At 42.4% G+C, this 17,282-nt stretch overlaps 1 protein-coding gene across 1 annotated transcript in view; it reads right to left on the bottom strand.

Moving 5' to 3' along the window:
• The window catches only part of slc35d1a (solute carrier family 35 member D1a), a 60,922-nt gene extending 44,606 nt beyond the window's left edge, over positions 1 to 16,316 (bottom strand). Inside the window, exons 1-5 of the mRNA XM_041207934.1 lie at positions 16,075 to 16,316; positions 14,633 to 14,666; positions 14,445 to 14,531; positions 5,943 to 6,010; positions 5,778 to 5,849 (exon numbers count right to left, since the gene is read on the bottom strand). Coding sequence (XP_041063868.1) covers positions 5,778 to 5,849; positions 5,943 to 6,010; positions 14,445 to 14,531; positions 14,633 to 14,666; positions 16,075 to 16,295 — 482 coding nt within the window. The 5' untranslated portion in view covers positions 16,296 to 16,316. The remainder of the gene's footprint in view (positions 1 to 5,777; positions 5,850 to 5,942; positions 6,011 to 14,444; positions 14,532 to 14,632; positions 14,667 to 16,074) is intronic.
• Positions 16,317 to 17,282: the final 966 nt, after the last annotated feature.

A 17,282-nucleotide genomic window follows, 5' to 3' on the forward strand; every position in this document is an offset into this window, starting at 1 on the left:
CCAGAAATAAAACTTTAATTTTCTTGAAATCTGCCTTCAGCAACCATCCAGGGAAAAAAAGCTTCCAATAAGCACAAACCTTGATCCACGATAAACTCGATTCAGGTTTTGTAGCAACTTTACAACTGCTCCTTCATTGAGTCTACATTTGTTTAGTGGCAGGGTCATTGTAGTTAAGAATAGAAACTCAGGAGCGTATAGACAGGGCCAGGGAGAGAAATCATGGGCCCTGGTGCTTTTCCTGTTACCCCTTATTTCTCTACCCCAAGCTCCATTTTTAAACCTCCCCCTCAACTGAGCACGTCATTTTTTCCCCTTACAAGATTCACCAATCTACTCACTAAATAATCACAGTAAGGTCCTTGTAAAATGATAATACCCATTGTTGGCATATTTACAAATATTGTCCGATATGTATGCAACATGGTCATTAATATTAAGATTATCAATATAATGCAGTGATAGTTTGTGTGCAACCTGCAGGTGATCCCACCGCGACTATTAAACAAATTAGAGAATACAAATGCTATTTTAACAGCATCGTGAAATATTGTTCATTTGACAAGAAAATATCCCATTAGTTACTTATAGCACTATGCAGACAATAACACTGATTTCAGTGACTGCATCAGCCCAGGGTCCAGGAGAGGGGGGTAAACAAGGTATAAAACATAAGGGCCTAGGCTCAGGGTCCTAAATGGAATTCTCGTCATTGTCCAGGCAGAGGTCAGAGCTTCAGCCCTGAAAGGCCGGCTTTAAAGAAAAATATAGGAACTGTCAGTTCCAATTTTCTTTAAAGCCCGTCTTTCAGGTCACTTTCAATGACAGTTGCTGCTTCCAATCTTCGGGGAGCTTCGTGGTTTCAATTTTTTTTTTAAATGCCTGGCAGAAAACCATAAAGCAACTATCATGGGAGTACTCCTGGTCAAATCTGGTTGAAAAATGGCAAGTGAAATCCTTAGAATCATTTTAGAGTGAACTGCATGCTGTGATGGGGAGGGAAGGGTCAGGCACTTTTAATGTAATTCTGGATAGAGATGAGATGAGCTGGGCCAGATGACCTGTTATTTTTTTATTCATCCCCAGGATGTCGGTTTCGCTGGCTGGGCCAGCATTTAATTGCCCATCCCTAGTTGCCCTTGAGAAGGCAGTGGTGAGTTGCCTTCTTGAACCACTGCAGTCCATGTGGTGTAGGTACACCCACAATGCTGTTAAGAAGGGAGTTACAGGATTTTGGCCCAGCGACAGTGAAGGAACGGCGATATATTTCCAAGTCAGGATGGTGAGTGGCTTGGAGGGGAATTTCCAGGTGGTGGTGTTCCCATCTCTCTGCTGCCCTTTTCCTTTTAGGTGATAGTGGTCGTGGGTTTGGAAGGTGCTGTCAAAGGGGCCTTGGTGAATTCCTGCAATGCTTGTTGTAGATGGTGCACACTGCTGCTACTGTGCGTCGGTAATGGAGTGAATGAGTGTTTGTGGATGTGGTGCCAACCAAGCAGGCTGCTGTGTCCTGGATAGTGTCAAGCTCCTTGAATATTGTAGAAGCTGCACTCATCCAGGCAAGTGGGGAGTATTCCATCACACTCTTCACTTGTGCCTTGTGGATGGTGGACAGGCATTGGGAGTTCAGGTGGTGAGTTACTCGTCGCACAATTCCTAGCCTCTGACCTGCTTTTATAGCCACAGTATTTATGTGGCTAGTCCAGTTCAGTTTCTGGTCAATGTTAACTCCCAGGATGTTGATAGTGGGGGATTCAGTGATGGCAATGCCATTGAACATCAAGGGGCAATGATTGGATTCTCTCTTGTTGGAGATGGTCATCGCCTGGCACTTGTGTGGCACAAATGTTACTTGCCTCTTGTCAGCCCAAACCTGGATATTGTTCAGGTCTTGCTATATTTGGAAATAGGCTGCTTCAGTATCTGAGGAGTCATGAATGGTGCTGAACATGTTCGCTGATGATTGCACAAACCCCATTTCTGACCTTATGATGGAAGCAAGGTCATTGATGAAGCAGCTGAAGATGGTTGGGCTGAGGACACCACCCTGAGGAACCCCTGCAGCTGGGATGATTGACCTCCAACAACCATAACCATCTTCCTTTGCGCTGGGTATGACTCCAACAAGTGGAGAGTTTTCCCCCTGAATCCCATTGACTCCAGTTTTGCTAAGGCTCCTTGATGCCACATTCAGTTAAATACTGCCTTGATGTCAAGGGCAGTCACTCTCACCTCACCTCGGGGGTTCAGCCCTTTGTCCATGTATGAACCAAGGCTGTAATGAGGTCAGGAGCTGAGCAGTCCTAGCGGAACCCAAACTGAGCATCAGTGAGCAGGTTATTGCTAAGCAAGTGCCACTTGATAGCACTGTTGATGACCCCTTACGTTATTTTACTGATGATCGAGAGTAGACTGATGGGGCGGTAATTGGCCAACTGTTCCCATTGGTGGAAAGATCAAGAACCAGAATGCAGATTTAAGGTAACTAACAGGCAAAAGAAGCAACAGCGACATGAGGAAAATCTTTTTCATGCAGTGAGTGGAAGAATCTGTAATGCACAACCGTGGCAGCATCAACTGAGGCTTTCAGAAGGGAATTGGATCATTAGAGGCAGGGGAAATGGCACTGGGTGAATTGTTCCTTCAGAGATGAACATTGAGATGTCAGGCTGAATAGCTTTCTTCTGTGCTGTAACCATTCTATGGTTAGCCAACCAGCTGCAGAATAAAATCTGACAATTTAAAGCACATCAGAAGCAGTGGAATATTTTCTCCAGCAAAGCAAAATCTCAAGTGATTCTGACATCAGATCCCAGCCCAGCATCTGGGCAAAAAAAAAAAATCAATGCTGCATATGCTGGGCTACAATACAGAGCAAAGTCAGGAATGGATTGATCGGAGTTTTTAAAGATCACCAAATCAAAATCACCAGGAATTCAACAGTACCTGGAAAAGAAGTAGATCATTATATCTAACCAAAAAACTATGCCAAACTCTTATAAGTAATGAAGACAATAATACACCAAGAGTAAAGATAATACATATGAACATACAATTTAGGAGGAGTAGGCCATTCGGTCCCTTGAGCCTGCTCCGTCATTCAATAAGATCATGGCTGATCTGAATGTAACCTCAACCCCCACATTCCTGCCCATCCCTGATAACCTTTCACCCTCTTGTTAATCAAGAATCTATCTAGCTCTGCCTTAAAAATATTCGAAGATTCTGCCTCCACCATCTTTTCAGGAAGAATGTTCCAACGACTCAGAACCCTCAAACAAAAAATTCTCCTCTGTCTTAAATAAGGAACCCCTAGTTCTAGATTCTCCTACAAGAGGAACATCCTCCCCACATTCCATCCTGTCAAGACCCCTCAGGATCTTAAAGGTTTCAATTAAGTTGCCACTTATTCTTCCAAATTCCAGTGGATACAAGCCTAACCTGTCCAGTCTTTCTTCACAACCAGCCCTCTCCTGGTGTTAGTCTAGTAAACCTCTGAACTGCTAACAAATTTCATCTTTCTTTAAATAAGGAGACCTGTACTGTACACAATACTCCAGATGTGGTCTCACCAATGCCCATAGAACTCAAGCATAATCTCCCTACTTTTGTGATCAATTCCCCTCACAATAAATGATAACGTTCTATTAGCTTTCCTAATCACCTGTTGTACCTGCATACTAACCTTTTGTGATTCATGCATTAGGACACCCAGGTCCCTCTAATCTCAGAGCTCTGCAATCTCTCACCATTTAGATAACAAGCTTATTTTTATTCTTCCTGACAAAATGAATGATTTCACATCTTCCCACATTATACTCCAATTTACCAGATCTTTGCCCATTCACTTAACCCATGTCACTTTGTAGCCTCCTCATATCCTCTTCAAAATTTACTTTCCTACCTATCGTTGTGTTGTCAGCAAACTTAGCAACCATTCCTTCGGTTCCTTCATCCAAGTCATTTATATAAATTGTAAAAAATTGAGGCCCCCCATACTGATCCCCGTGGCACACCATTCGTCACATCCCACCGAGCAGAAGACCCATTCATGCCCACTCTCTGCTTCCTGTTAGCTAGCCAATTTTCTATCCATGCCAATATGTTACCCCTTACACCATGAGTTTTTATTTTCTGCAATATTCTTTGATGTGGCAGTTTATCAAATGCCTTCTGGAAATCTAAGTATAGTACATCCACCGCTTCCCTTTTATCCGCCACACATGTGATTCCTACAAAGAACTCCAATAAATTGGTTAAACATGATTGCCCTTTTACAAAACCATATTGGCTCTGCCTGATTGCCTAGAATTTTTCTAAGCAGCCTGCTATAACATCTTTAATAATAGCTTCTAACATTTTCCCTATGATAGATGCCAGGCTAAATGGCATATAGATTCCTTTCTGTCATCCCAATCTGATGGAACATTCCCTGAATCTAGAGAATTTTGGAAAATTAAAACTAGTGCATCAACTATCTCACTAGCCACTTCTTTCAAGAGCTTACGGTGAAGTTCATCCAGATCTGGAGATTTGTCAGCCCGCAGCCCCAATTAGCTCAATACCACTTCCCTGGTGATTGTAATTTTCCCAAGTTTCTCCCTCCCTTCCACTTCCTGGTTTACAGCTATTTCAAGATGTTACTTGTCTCCTTTATAGTGGAGGCCAGAGCAAAATACCTGTTTAATTTATCCACCGTCTCCCTACTTTACATTATCAATTCCCCAGATGGACTCTCTACAGGACCAACACTTTACCTTTCTCATTTAAATATCTATAGAAAATCTTACTATCCATCTTTATGTTACTAACTAGCTTTCTCTCGTACTCTAGTTTTCCCTCTTTAATCTTTTTGTCATTCTTTGCTGTTCTTCATGTTCTTTCCAATCTTCTGACCTGCCACCTGTCTTTGTGTAATGATATGCTTTTTCTTTAAGTTTGATACTGTCTTTAACTTTTTTAGTTAACTATGGATGGTGGGCCCTCCCCTTGGAATGAATACATTGTGTATTTTGAAATAACCTTTTAAATATTTTCCACTGAACTTCTATTGACATATCCCTTAACCTCATTTGCCAGTTCACTTTAACTAGCTCTGCTTTCATGCCCTCATAATTGCCCTTATTTAAGTTTAATATACTAGTATTGGACACACTTGTTTTTCCCTCAAAATGAATGTAAAATTCAAATCAAGGGAATATTAGACCATCCCTGATCCTGTAATGCATTTCCCCAGCGCGCACGCACACACACACCTCTCAACAATGCAGCTATTTTTAATCCAGGAAATTATAAATAAGGTTAATGATTTTTCACAATAGCATTCCATGATGTTTTGCACTTTTTTTGGTAACACTATGCAATTTTTGAAAATCATGTAGGAAACTGCATTGGGAGCCACTTGGGGTGAAGTGGGAGATATATTCTTTTAAAGTTTTTCTTTGCAACGGAGTTAAACTGGCTGCTTGCTGTCATCAACTACTAACCTGGTTTGCATGGTATGACCAGCTGTGATATAGAGGAGGCAGACTCTGGCTAGACCTGACTTTAGGGAAACAGGACTTGCAACTGCTCAGTGGCTTGACAGTTTCCCACAATGAAACATTTGCCCTATACATAATTTTCTTTATTGGTGTCACAACAACTCTCAAAATCAGATTTTCCCCCATTGAGAGAGACACCTCAATGTAGAAAGGGGGGTCCCAAACAATTGCTTTCAAACAAATAGAAATGAATACTGTATTACATATGCAAGCAACTAAGACTTTGCTGTTACTTACTTCAGTAACAAGCCTTCTGCTATCATTGTAAACAGAATGGAAAACCTCCTTAGAACTGTAAACATTGGGAGACTGGAAAAAGAAAGTTAAATCAAGTTAGAAAAAAAATCATTGTTCAAATGAAAATATTCTCCCCACCTCCCCCAAAAATTAATTCAAACGTACTTCAGCTTCTTAGTGCCGAGTAATCCTGTAAGTTGGTTCCCTAGGTATAAGAGGGGTAGTGGAAACACCTAAAAGAGTAAATAATTTTAAATATTAACAAAAAGTTTACTACAGGATCCACTTCACAGATAAGAAACCCAGAGAAGTCACAGATCATTGCTGCCTCAAAACATGCAATACTTTAACCAAATAGTGTAACCAACCTGAAATTACTTTTTAAATTATTCATAATTCAGAACATTAATATTTATTACAGTTATTACTAACTGAATGCCACAAGTCAAATGATTGGGAACAGAGACTTCATTTACAAAGAAATTTAAAACTGGATCTGGCTGTTTATCTAATACATACACTCACTTAAATTTGGATCGCCTATGATATTCATGACAGTTGAAGGATGATAGGAAAAGACAGGCTTGCATTTATGACATCTTTCACAACATTCCAAAGCATTTTATAGCCAATTAACTACTTTTGGAATATTGTCACTGTTGTAATGTAGGAAATACAGCAGCTAATTTGCACACACAAGTTCTACAAACAACAATAAGAGAATGCCCAGATAATCTATTTTATTAATGTTGGTTGAGGGACAAATGTTGATCTGGATGTCAGGTAAAACTCCCCTGCCCTTCCTCAAATAGTGAAGTATAGTGGAGGAGTGCATTATAATGTGTAATGCACAAATCTATCACTGGGGGATTGAGAGCCAATGAGGTCAGGGTGAAAGACAAGCAGAATCTGGTTTGCAATAAGGTACTGGCAGCACAAATTTAGAAAATCTGAAATTTACAAAATTCTGGAGTATAGAGGGTCGCCAAGACAACTTTTAAACAGATGGGGCTGCCAAAAGGATGATCGAGGGTTTTAAGGCCTGAAAAGAATGAGGCAGGCAATATTAGAAGTCTTTGTGCTGGAGGATATGGAGGTCAGAATCTCAGTTCGAGGTCGGTATGATGCGGAATCTGCAAAGAGTTTAGTTCCACCTGGGTCAATGGCAAGGGTATGAAATTTGTGTTGGGGGACGGGCAGGGGCACAGCGAGAGGAGGTTGACTCCAGTCTTGCTAACTAATGTTTAACTGATGGAAATGGCAGGTTGCCCACGACTGAATACCAGTGAGGCCAGGCTACCTGACAGCACAGAGGCAGTGGAGTAGTCATGGAGAAGTGGCATTGAATATCATCAGCATAAATATGCAAGCTAACCCTAATCCACGTCTGTGGATGATCTAATTACAGGGAAGCATACAGTTGAGGAAGAGGAGGGGGACAAAGGGCAGATCCTTGGACCGCTCAAATAAATTGCATGGATGGGAAGAAATGCCATTGCTGGAGATGTACTGTCCTCATCAAATAACTAAGTGAAACTAAACAAGGGCATTCTCATTCAGCTAGGCAAGATATGAAATGCGCTGAAGGAAGGATGGGATGTTCAACCATATCAAAGGCTGCAGAATGGTTGGCGAGATACCACGCCATGGTCAGAGGATTTCATTTGTTGTTTTGGGTAGGGCAGTTTTCATGCTGTAGCAGTGACAGAGATTCAAACAGAGTTCCAGAAAAGATGAACTCGAGGCAATAGATCTTGGAGGCAATAACTCGCATGAGAACTTTGGAAAGGAAGTGGGAGATTGGAGATGGAGTGGTCAAGTGCAAGGACAGAGAGGTCAAGGGCAGGTGATGATAATTTTTCTGAAAGGGAAGGGGTACGTGCCTGAGGAGAGGAGAGCATTCAGAATGTCAACAATCATGGAGGAAAACATGACAAAGATGTGAGTTCAGGGTTATGGCAATAGGAAGCCTGGGACTAATAGACAAGGAGAGGCAGCTGAACAGATTATCTCAATTTTGGTAACAAAGAAATCCTTGTACTCTTCACATTTGTTGGAGGTGATGGTGGAGTAAATGGCAATAGAGATTTAAGGGGACAGCTGGTGGTGGAGAAAAGAAGCTGGGGTCATTTTTGCTTTCCAGAAGGGTTCTAGAATAGTGGAGTATTCATTTTTGGCAGGGGAGGGGCTTGATGGTGTTTGACCAAACAGATCATGGTGGATGGCTAAACCAGTTATGTGCCAGGTACCCTCACATCTGCATGTTCTGGACATAAGAGCAAAGGTGGGGGCCATAACAGGGGAAGCAACTACAATGGGAGACAGGAAAGGTTTTGCTACAGGTTATTAAAAAATTGGTGTTAGGGAGTGGTTAAGCATGAGGATTGTCAAATGGAGGACCAGACTCCAGACAATTAGGGTTTAGGAAGTGCATTTACAGATGACGTGAGTGAGGGAGTGAAGAATTTACCTAGGGATGGACACAGCAGAAAATAGGGTTGAAAACAGCAAGGTGATTTGGTTGATGAGGTAAATAAGTAAGTAGTCAAAGATAACTGACCTATGATGCTGACAATGGAAGTGGAGGCCATGGGAGATGACAAGATTCCAAGATGACCGTGAATATGGGATTGAGAGCTTATCTGACAAGAGGAGTTTAGAGAGAACTATATGTTAAGAAAGAGTAAGAGGAGCGAGATGAAGACTGAAAACATAAATGATAACCATCTAGGTAGGATTAGAGGTGAAAGAAAAAATAATTTATCTGTGAGAAACTCAGGATTGGTTGGGGGAGCTGTAAACAACCAGGATTTTATTCACAAGTATTTAAGCGGCCTCTACCATGACCAGGGCATTTAACTATTCATGACATTGTGAATATATGTTGACCATCTGAGGCAATCATTATAACGTGGGTAATTCCAATCATGTGGGCACATTGTGCCCCAAAAAACACACTGGTAGGAAAGGGATAGTCAGTCAATATGGCTGGCAAATTGAATGGCAAGTCCACACAGAGGGAAGGTGTCAGATACATCACGCTTCTGTTTCCTCTGATCAGAAATAGCCTAAATATAAAACCACTTTCAGACAGTAAGGATGTTTTTCTTTGAAAGCAAGAGGTTACAATATACAGACTGGGGGCCTGGAGCTGGAAAGTAAACCGCAAAGAAATTGTAACCAAAGTTACAATCTGTCGAGGAAAAGTTGTAATGGTGAAAATAATTCAGCAAACTTATAGAAGGGGCATGAGTTTTCTCCATTGTTTGAGGAGAGAAGTGATGTTGAAGAAGTAAAATTTACCTTGACTGTCACTGTGTACATTCATTTGCCATTTGTAAATAAAGCAGATTAGCATATCTGACCTTGTCACACTAAGTCTTTTGCAGTGCACCTTCGGAAAGATTAGAGATGGATACAAGAGAATGGCATAACATCCATTTCAGTTCATGAGGGAATCCTGCACAGCTGGGCTCTGCTATTGTTTAATTAGATATTAGGGTAGCTTTCAGAAACGATTAACTGGACAAAGTAGCCACTTGGGCAAATGCAGATTAATAATGAAAGGGCAAATTGAGTTTTTTTTTAATGAGTGCAGATGAGGTCAATGTGGTGTACATTGTTTTCCAAAAAGGCTAAAGGGCTGCATAACACCAAAGTTAGAGCTCATGGAATAAAAGGGGCAGTAGCAACATGTATAAAAAATTGGCTAAGTCACAGGAAACAGTGGTGAAGAGTTATTTTTTGGACTGGAAGTTCATGTAGGGTTCCCTGGGGTTGGTGTTCAGACCTCTGCTCTTCTTGATATATATTAATGGCCTAGACTTTGGCATACAGGACACAATTTCAAAATCCGTGATGACATAAAACTTGGAAGTATTTTGAACTGTGAGGAGAATACTGTAAAAATTCAAAAGGACAAACAGGTTGGTACAATGGACAGGCAATTTGATGAAATTTAATGCAGAGAGGTGTGAAGTGATACATTTTGGTAGGAAGAAAGGAAAAAGAGACAATATAAAGGGTACAATTCTAAAGTGGGTGCAGGAGCAGAGGGACCTGGGCATATATGTGCACACATCATTGAAGGTGGTAGGGCTGGCTGAGAAAGTGATCAGGCTTATGGAATCCTGTGCTTTATAAACAGAAGCATAGAATACAAAAGCAAGGAAATTGTTATGAACTTGTATAAACACTGGTTCAACCTCAAATGGAATTTTGCATCCAGTTCTGGCCACCACAGTTAGGAAGGATGTGAAGGCATTAGAGGGAGGGTGCAGAAAAGGTTCACAAGAATGGTTCCAGGGATGAAGAACTTCAGTTATAGATAGATTGGAGAAGCTGAGGCTGTTGGACAGAGAAGGTTGAGAGGATATTTGACAGAGGTATTCAAATTTATGAGGTGTCTAGATTTAGAAGATAGGGAGGAACTCTTCCTATTGGTGGAAGCATTACGAACCCGAGAACATTGATTTGGCAAAAGAAGCAATGGAACAGGAGGAAAACTTTTCCCCCACAACGTGTGGTAAGGACCCAGAATGCAATGAGTGTGGTGGAGGCAGATTTAATCGTGGCTTTCAAAAGGTAATTGGAAACCTGAAGAGGAAACTTTGTAGGGCTACAGGCAAAGGCATTAAGTGATTCGCTCTTGCAGAGTACCAGCACAGACATGACAGGCCAAATGACCTCCTTCTGTGCTGTAATGATTCAATGACTCTAACTTGTACAAGTTGCTTGGAATGCTTATAACAATGACTAGCACTGCTGTATCTGAGAAAATACTTAAGGCTGATCCAAAATCTGTAACATGATTGCAGTCACAGAATGGCAATCGTGATTTTGAGTAACATTTTCAACCCTATGATCAAGGTAATTTTGGGAAAGAAGGGCAAAGAACTAAGTCCAATTTCTTCTAGAAAAGTACTCTAAATTCTTTTTACCATGGGATACAATTTTTGTAAGAGGAATTTACAAAGAACTTCTGTAGTATGAAATCTTTACTTGAATTATAAAGACAAATAAAATGGTGATAAATTTTACATTACATCCAACATAAAAAATTACAGCAGTTTAGGATTTGCTGAAAAGATGACGACATTTTTTGTCGAAGCCATTTGATGGTTCATTCCTCAGGGCAATAGTAAAAAAAGTTGGGTGTTGCGTATCTGCTAACGTCTTTAAAACATTTATCATTTTAACACCTAACATTTCTGAAAAAGGCAAAATGGTCAAAATTTAATTCAACTTTGATTGTTCAAACAAAACTCAGGTCTATCAACTCATAAAAAAAATCAGGAAACACTGATGTGCAGCACTGCTGTAAATTGTCAAATCATATACAAAATACTGTAATCTCCTATTCAGTGTTAAAACAGTAGTTAATGAAGCATGTTCTGAAAATTCAGAACAGAGAGCGCTTTAAACAAAGTGGAGGGCTGGGGGAGGGTTCTGGAAAGGGGATACGTAGGCTTACAAAGCAAAAGGGTATGGCAGCCTTGAAGGGCAGCTATTTAGGTAATGATACCCAGGGTGTGACAGGAAGGGACAGAATGTACAAACATAAAAAAAAAGCAGCAAAGAGGGTCAAAGTCGGGGGGGGAAATGGTAAAAAGGCAAAATTAATGGCTCTACTTAAATTTGCGTAGTATTCGGAACAAAATTAATTAATGGCACAAATAGAGGTTAATGGGTATGATCTTAAAGCCATTATGGAGGCACTGTTCAAAGGAGATCAAAGCTGGGCACTAAATATTCAGGGGTATGTGACTTTTTGAAAGGACAAGCAGGAAGGAAAGGGTAGTGGGGTAGGTTTGTTAGTACGAGATGGAATAAGTATGATAGCAAGAAAGGATCTTGGTTCGATAGATGTAGAACTCGTGGGTGGAGGTAGGAAATAACAAGGGGAAGGCAACACTGGTGGGAGTAGTCTTTAGTCGTCATCCCATCCCCCCCCAAACAGTAGCTATACTGTAGGACAGAGAATAAATCAGGAGATATAGAGGGCACGTAAAAAAGGCAGTACATTAATCATGGGTGACTTTAATCTTCATGTAGATTGGGAAAATCAAAGTGGCAGAGGTAATTCAGAGTATATTTGGGACAGTTTCATAGAACAATATGTTGTGGATCCAACCAGGGGTCAGGCTATTTTGGATCTGTAATGAAGCAGGTTTAATAAATGATCTCAGAATAAAGGATCCCCTAGGAAACAGTAACCATAATATGGTAGAATTTAGCATTCAGTTTGAGTGTGACAAACTTGGTTCAGAAACAACTGTGCTAAACTTAAATAAGAGTAATTAGAAATGAATGAGGGTAGAGTTAGCTGCAATGGACTAGGGCAGGATTCTAACAGAAAAAACAGTTGATGGACAACGGCAGACATTTAAGAAAATAACTCATGGCTCACAACAAAGATATATCCCAGTGAGGCAGAAGAATTCAAGGGAATAAACCAACCCTGGTTAACCAAGGAAATTAAGGATAGTATCAAATTAAAAGAGAAGACATACAATGTGGTAAAGATTAGCGGTAAGTCAGAGGATTTGGAGGTTTTTTAAACCAACAAAAAGTAACCAAGAAAAATAGAGGGAGAAAATAAATTTTGAGGGTAAACTAGCAAGTAATATAAAGACAGTAAGAGCTTCTTTAAATATATAAAAAGGAAGAGAGGCCAAAGTGAACATAGGCCCCTTCAAGAATGGGGCTGGGGAAGTAATAATGGGGAACCAGGAAATGGCAGAGGGGTTGAATAAATACTTTGCTTCAGTTTTCACGACACTAATAGCATTCCTATACTAAATTATCAAAGGGCAAACGAGGGGGAGGAAATAAATACAATATCTATCATTGGGGAAAAAGTACTAGGGAAACTAATGGGGCTAAAGTCTGATAAGTCCCCTGGACCTGATGGGTTGCATCCTAGGATATTAAAGGAAGTAGCTACAGAGACAGTGGATGCACTGGTAGTAATCTTCCAAGAATCCTCAGATTCTGGAAAAATCCCGGAGGATTGGAAAATTTTCAATGTAAAATGCTTATTCAAAAAGGGAGGGAGACAAAACAGGTAACTATAAGCCAGTTAGCTTAACATCAGTCACTGGGAAAATGCTAGAGTCTATTATAAAGGATGTAATAGCAAAGCATTTATAAGCACATAATCTAATCAAGCAGAGTCAGCATGGCTTCATGAAGGAGAAATCATGCCTGAAAACTTTATTAGCGTTCTTTGAGATGGTAACTAGCAGGATAGATAAAGGGGAGCCAGCAGATGTAATATATTTGGATTTCCAAAAGGCGTTTGATAAGGTATTGCACGCAAGGCTACTTAATATAAGAGCCAATGGTGCTAGGGGCAGTATATTAGCATGAATAGAGGATTGGCTAACAGGAGAGAGAGTTGGGAGAAGGGGGGCATTTTCAGGATGGCAACCTGCAACTAGTGGAATGCCACAGGGATCAATGCTGGGACCTCCACTATTTACATTATATATAAATGACCTGGAAGAGGGAAATGAGTGTACTATCGCCAAGTTTGCAGATGGGTTGCAAGTGGGGAAGATGACATAAGGTGTTCATAGAGGAATATAGACAGGTTAAGTGAGAGGGCAAAAATGTGGCAGATGGAATATAATGTGGGAAAATGTGAGGTTTTGCACTCTGGCAGGAAGAATAGAGGAGCTGAATATTATTTAAAATGGGGAAAATCTTCAGAAGGCTGCAGCACAGAAGGATTTGGGGGTTTTCGTGCATGAATCCCAAAAAGCTAATATACAAGTTCAACAGGTAATAGGGAAGGCAAATGGAATGCTGGCCTTTATTTCAAAGGGAATGGAGTATAAAAATAGGGGAGTCTTGCTAAAACTTTACTAGACCACATCTAGAATATTGTGAACAATTTTGGTCCCCTTATCTAAAGGGAGGTATACTGGCATTGGAGGCAGTCCAGAGAAGGTTCACTAGGTTGATCCTGGGTATGGAGGGATGTTCTTCTGAGGAGAGGTTGGGCCTATACTCATTGGAGTTTAGTAGAATGAGAGGCACCCTTATTGAAACATAAAAGATTCTGAGGAGACTTGACAGGGTAGATGCTGAGATGTTGTTTCCCCTTGTGGGAGAGTCTAGGACCAGAGGGCGTAATCTCAGAGTAAGGGGTCATCCATTTAAAACAGAGATGAAGAGGCATTTCTTCTCTGAGGGTTGTTAATCTGTGGAATTCTTTACACCAGAGGGCTGTAGAAGCTGGGTCGTTAAGTATATTCAAGGCAGAGATAGACAGATTTTTAATCAGTAAAGGAATCAAAGATAATGGGGAAAAGGTAAGAAAGTGGAGTGAAGATTATCAGATCAGCCAATCTCATTAAATGGTGGAGCAGACTCAATGGGCCAAATGGCCTATTTCTGCTCTGATGTCTCATTATGGTCTTATTATCTGGAGGAGTGTGGGGGAGAGATTTTTTACTGCCTAATTGACAAGGACCAAGAATTAAAAGGTCTTCATAACAATATTCTGTCATTTGATTTTTACAAAACAAGGCAAATAGTCAGAAACACACATCAGGAAAGCCTGTTTCTGTTCAAACCATGCAAAATAATAGTTTATATGATTAACATTACTTTAATGCAAAAGGACTTTTATGCATTAAGAAACAAAAACATTAGACTTGCCTTTCGAGGTATGCTGTAGTCTAAGCTGGGAAACTTCACCACCCTGCATACCTTACCCACCCACAGCAAGGTCACTGTTGCCAACATCTACATGAGAAAGAAATGGTTTTAAAAGTGGGCCTCATTTCTTTTCACACATTTGCTTATGAAAATTTACTTTGACAATTTAAATATAAAAGTAACTGTACCTGACCAATGCCCAGAAATACTATTGAAGGAAATCTGCAAGTATAATCAGAAAGATATTAAGGAGTGGTTCTAGTCAAATGGTGTCTACAAGTCGGGACAGAAAGAGAAAAAAAGCCACCGTTTACTTTTTGTCCCTTTCCCAAAATGTGCAAACCGCAGATTAAGCAGAGAACATGAACATCCACCGGATCGCCTCCAATTTCTCTCCGAAAAAACTCGATAGTGCTCCAATGCAGAAAGCGATACTGGCAAAACGTTAGAGAAGCGATTTTGTGGTGCACTAATCAAAAAAGCAGTTTTTAAACAACAGAATAAAAATTTCAAAACTGGACTGAGTAACCGCATTTCCCATAAAATAACATTTCTGTAAAAACCTGACATTACTTACACGAAATTAAAGGTTAATTTCGGACATGACAAACATAAAAAAAAAGTTAACTAACATTTTTGAAAAATAGTCTGCCAGATTTTCTAAAGCGAGGGGGGGAGGGGGAAATAGGGGCTCGAGGGGGAGAAGAGGCCTGAGGAAGAGGAAGGTGGGGATGGGAGAGACCGGGAGACACACGAGGGGTGGGGAGGGAGAGACGGGGGAACAGTTGGGGGGGGGAGAACGCGGGAAGAGACAGAGAGGAAGGAGCGCGCAGGGGGGGGGGGCGCTGAAAGAAGAGGGGAGGAGTGAAGGGGCTGGAAGGAGTCTCTTTCCTTCCCCCTCCCCCCGCACTCCTTCCAGCCCCCCCCCCGCCGCCGCCGTCTTCTTTCAAGTTTTGGGATGGGGACGAGGACGGGGGACGGATGCTGGAAGGGGACCGGGAGGAGGAGGAGGGGGTGGTGCTGGAAGGGGACCGGGAGGAGGAGGAGGAGGGGGTGGTGCTGGAAGGGGACCGGGAGGAGGAGGAGGAGGAGGGGGTGGTGCTGGAAGGGGACCGGGAGGAGGGGGGGGGGGGTGTGCTGGAAGGGGACCGGGGGGAGGAGGGGGGGGGTGCTGGAGGGGGACCAGGAGGAGGAGGGGGAGGAGGGGGGGGGGTGCTGGAGGGGGACCAGGAGGAGGGGGAGGGGGGGTGCTGGAGGGGGACCAGGAGGAGGGGGAGGGGGGGGGTGCTGGAGGGGGACCGGGAGGAGGAGCTGGAGGGGGACCGGGAGGAGGGGGACCGGGAGGGGGGGAGGAGGGAGGGGGGGCTGGAGGGGGACCGGGAGGAGGGAGGGAGGGGAGGGGAGGGAGGGGAGGGAGGGCTGGAGGAGGCGGAGGGGGGGCTGGAGGGAGGGGAGGGGGGCTGGAGGGAGGGGAGGGGGGCTGGAGGGAGGGGAGGGGGGCTGGAGGGGGAGGGGGGGTTGCTAGAAGGGGACCGGGGTGGGGGTGCACTGGAGGGAGAAAGAGGACAGGGCGCGGGGGTCCTGCACAATCCGAGACTGTTTTGCTCCCTCGCCCCACCATTCCTTTCACCTGTAGCTGGTGAGGACGCTCTTGTTCACAACCACAATAAAAAAGGAGCTGACTCCGTAAAAAACTGCCGCGCACAACTTCAAGAAAACAGTCAGCGTCTCGGTCGACATTTCCCCGTCCCCAGCTCGGGCGCAGACTCGAGCAGCAGCATCTCCAGCTGCTTCGCTCCTTTCCTGCCTCCGTTTAACCACAGCATCGTGACGTTGACGGACCTCCAACATGTCTTCACCCTGGCCTCCGGAGCTACGTTCCTACAGCGTGCTGACGTCACGCCCCGCTGAGCGACGTGCTGTACTACCGAATCACCGTTTAAGGGACTTCCCTGGGACAGGGGTCTACATTGTGCCGAAAGGCAAATTGCGAATAATTGTCTCCTTAGATATCTTATTGACAAACCTGGGCGAGGAGTCAGTAAGATTCGAACCTAGTAGAAAACTAAATAAATCACTAAGTAGTAATTAGATGAGGCCAATCCTTTTATTTGGGAACGGTGTTTGATAAATTACCACAGAATGTCAACAAAGTTAAAACTCGTGGAATAAGGGGAACAGTAGCAAGATGGATAGGAAATTGACAGAAAAAGTAGTGGTGAGTGAACTTTTTTTCGGACTAGTGTAAGATATATAGTGGGGTTCCCCAGTAGTCAGTACTAAAACCACTGCTTTTGACTTGTGTGTGCAAGTTTTACAATTAGCGGATTACCAAAAACTTGGCAGTATTGTGAACTGTGAGGAGGACAGAGATAGACTTCAAGATGACTTGGCAGATGAAATTTATTGTAGATAAGTGTGAAGTGATACAATCCTAAAGAGGGTGAGGAGCTAAGAGACCTGGGGATATTTATGCACAAATCATTGAAGGTGGCAGGGCAGGTTGACAAAGGAGCAATTCAGGATGCTGTGCTTTACAGAGGCATAGAGTAGAAAAGTAAGGAGGTTATGGTGAGCCTTTGTAAAACACTGTTTTAACCTCAACTGGAGTATTGTGCCCAATTCTGGACACCATACTTTACAAAGGATGTGAAGGCTTTAGAGAGGGTGTGGAAAATATTTGTAAGAATGGTTCCAGGAATCGGACCAAGGGTAGATTACAGGATCTGGGGCTATTCTTTTAAGAGAAGAGAAGGTTGAGAGGAGATTAGCTTCTTTCTGTACTGTAATACTGTTATGATTCTATAAAAGCCTGGAGTTAAGACATGGCAAATTCAT

This window comes from Carcharodon carcharias, chromosome 16 (assembly GCF_017639515.1).
Source record: "Carcharodon carcharias isolate sCarCar2 chromosome 16, sCarCar2.pri, whole genome shotgun sequence".
NCBI lineage: Eukaryota > Metazoa > Chordata > Chondrichthyes > Lamniformes > Lamnidae > Carcharodon > Carcharodon carcharias.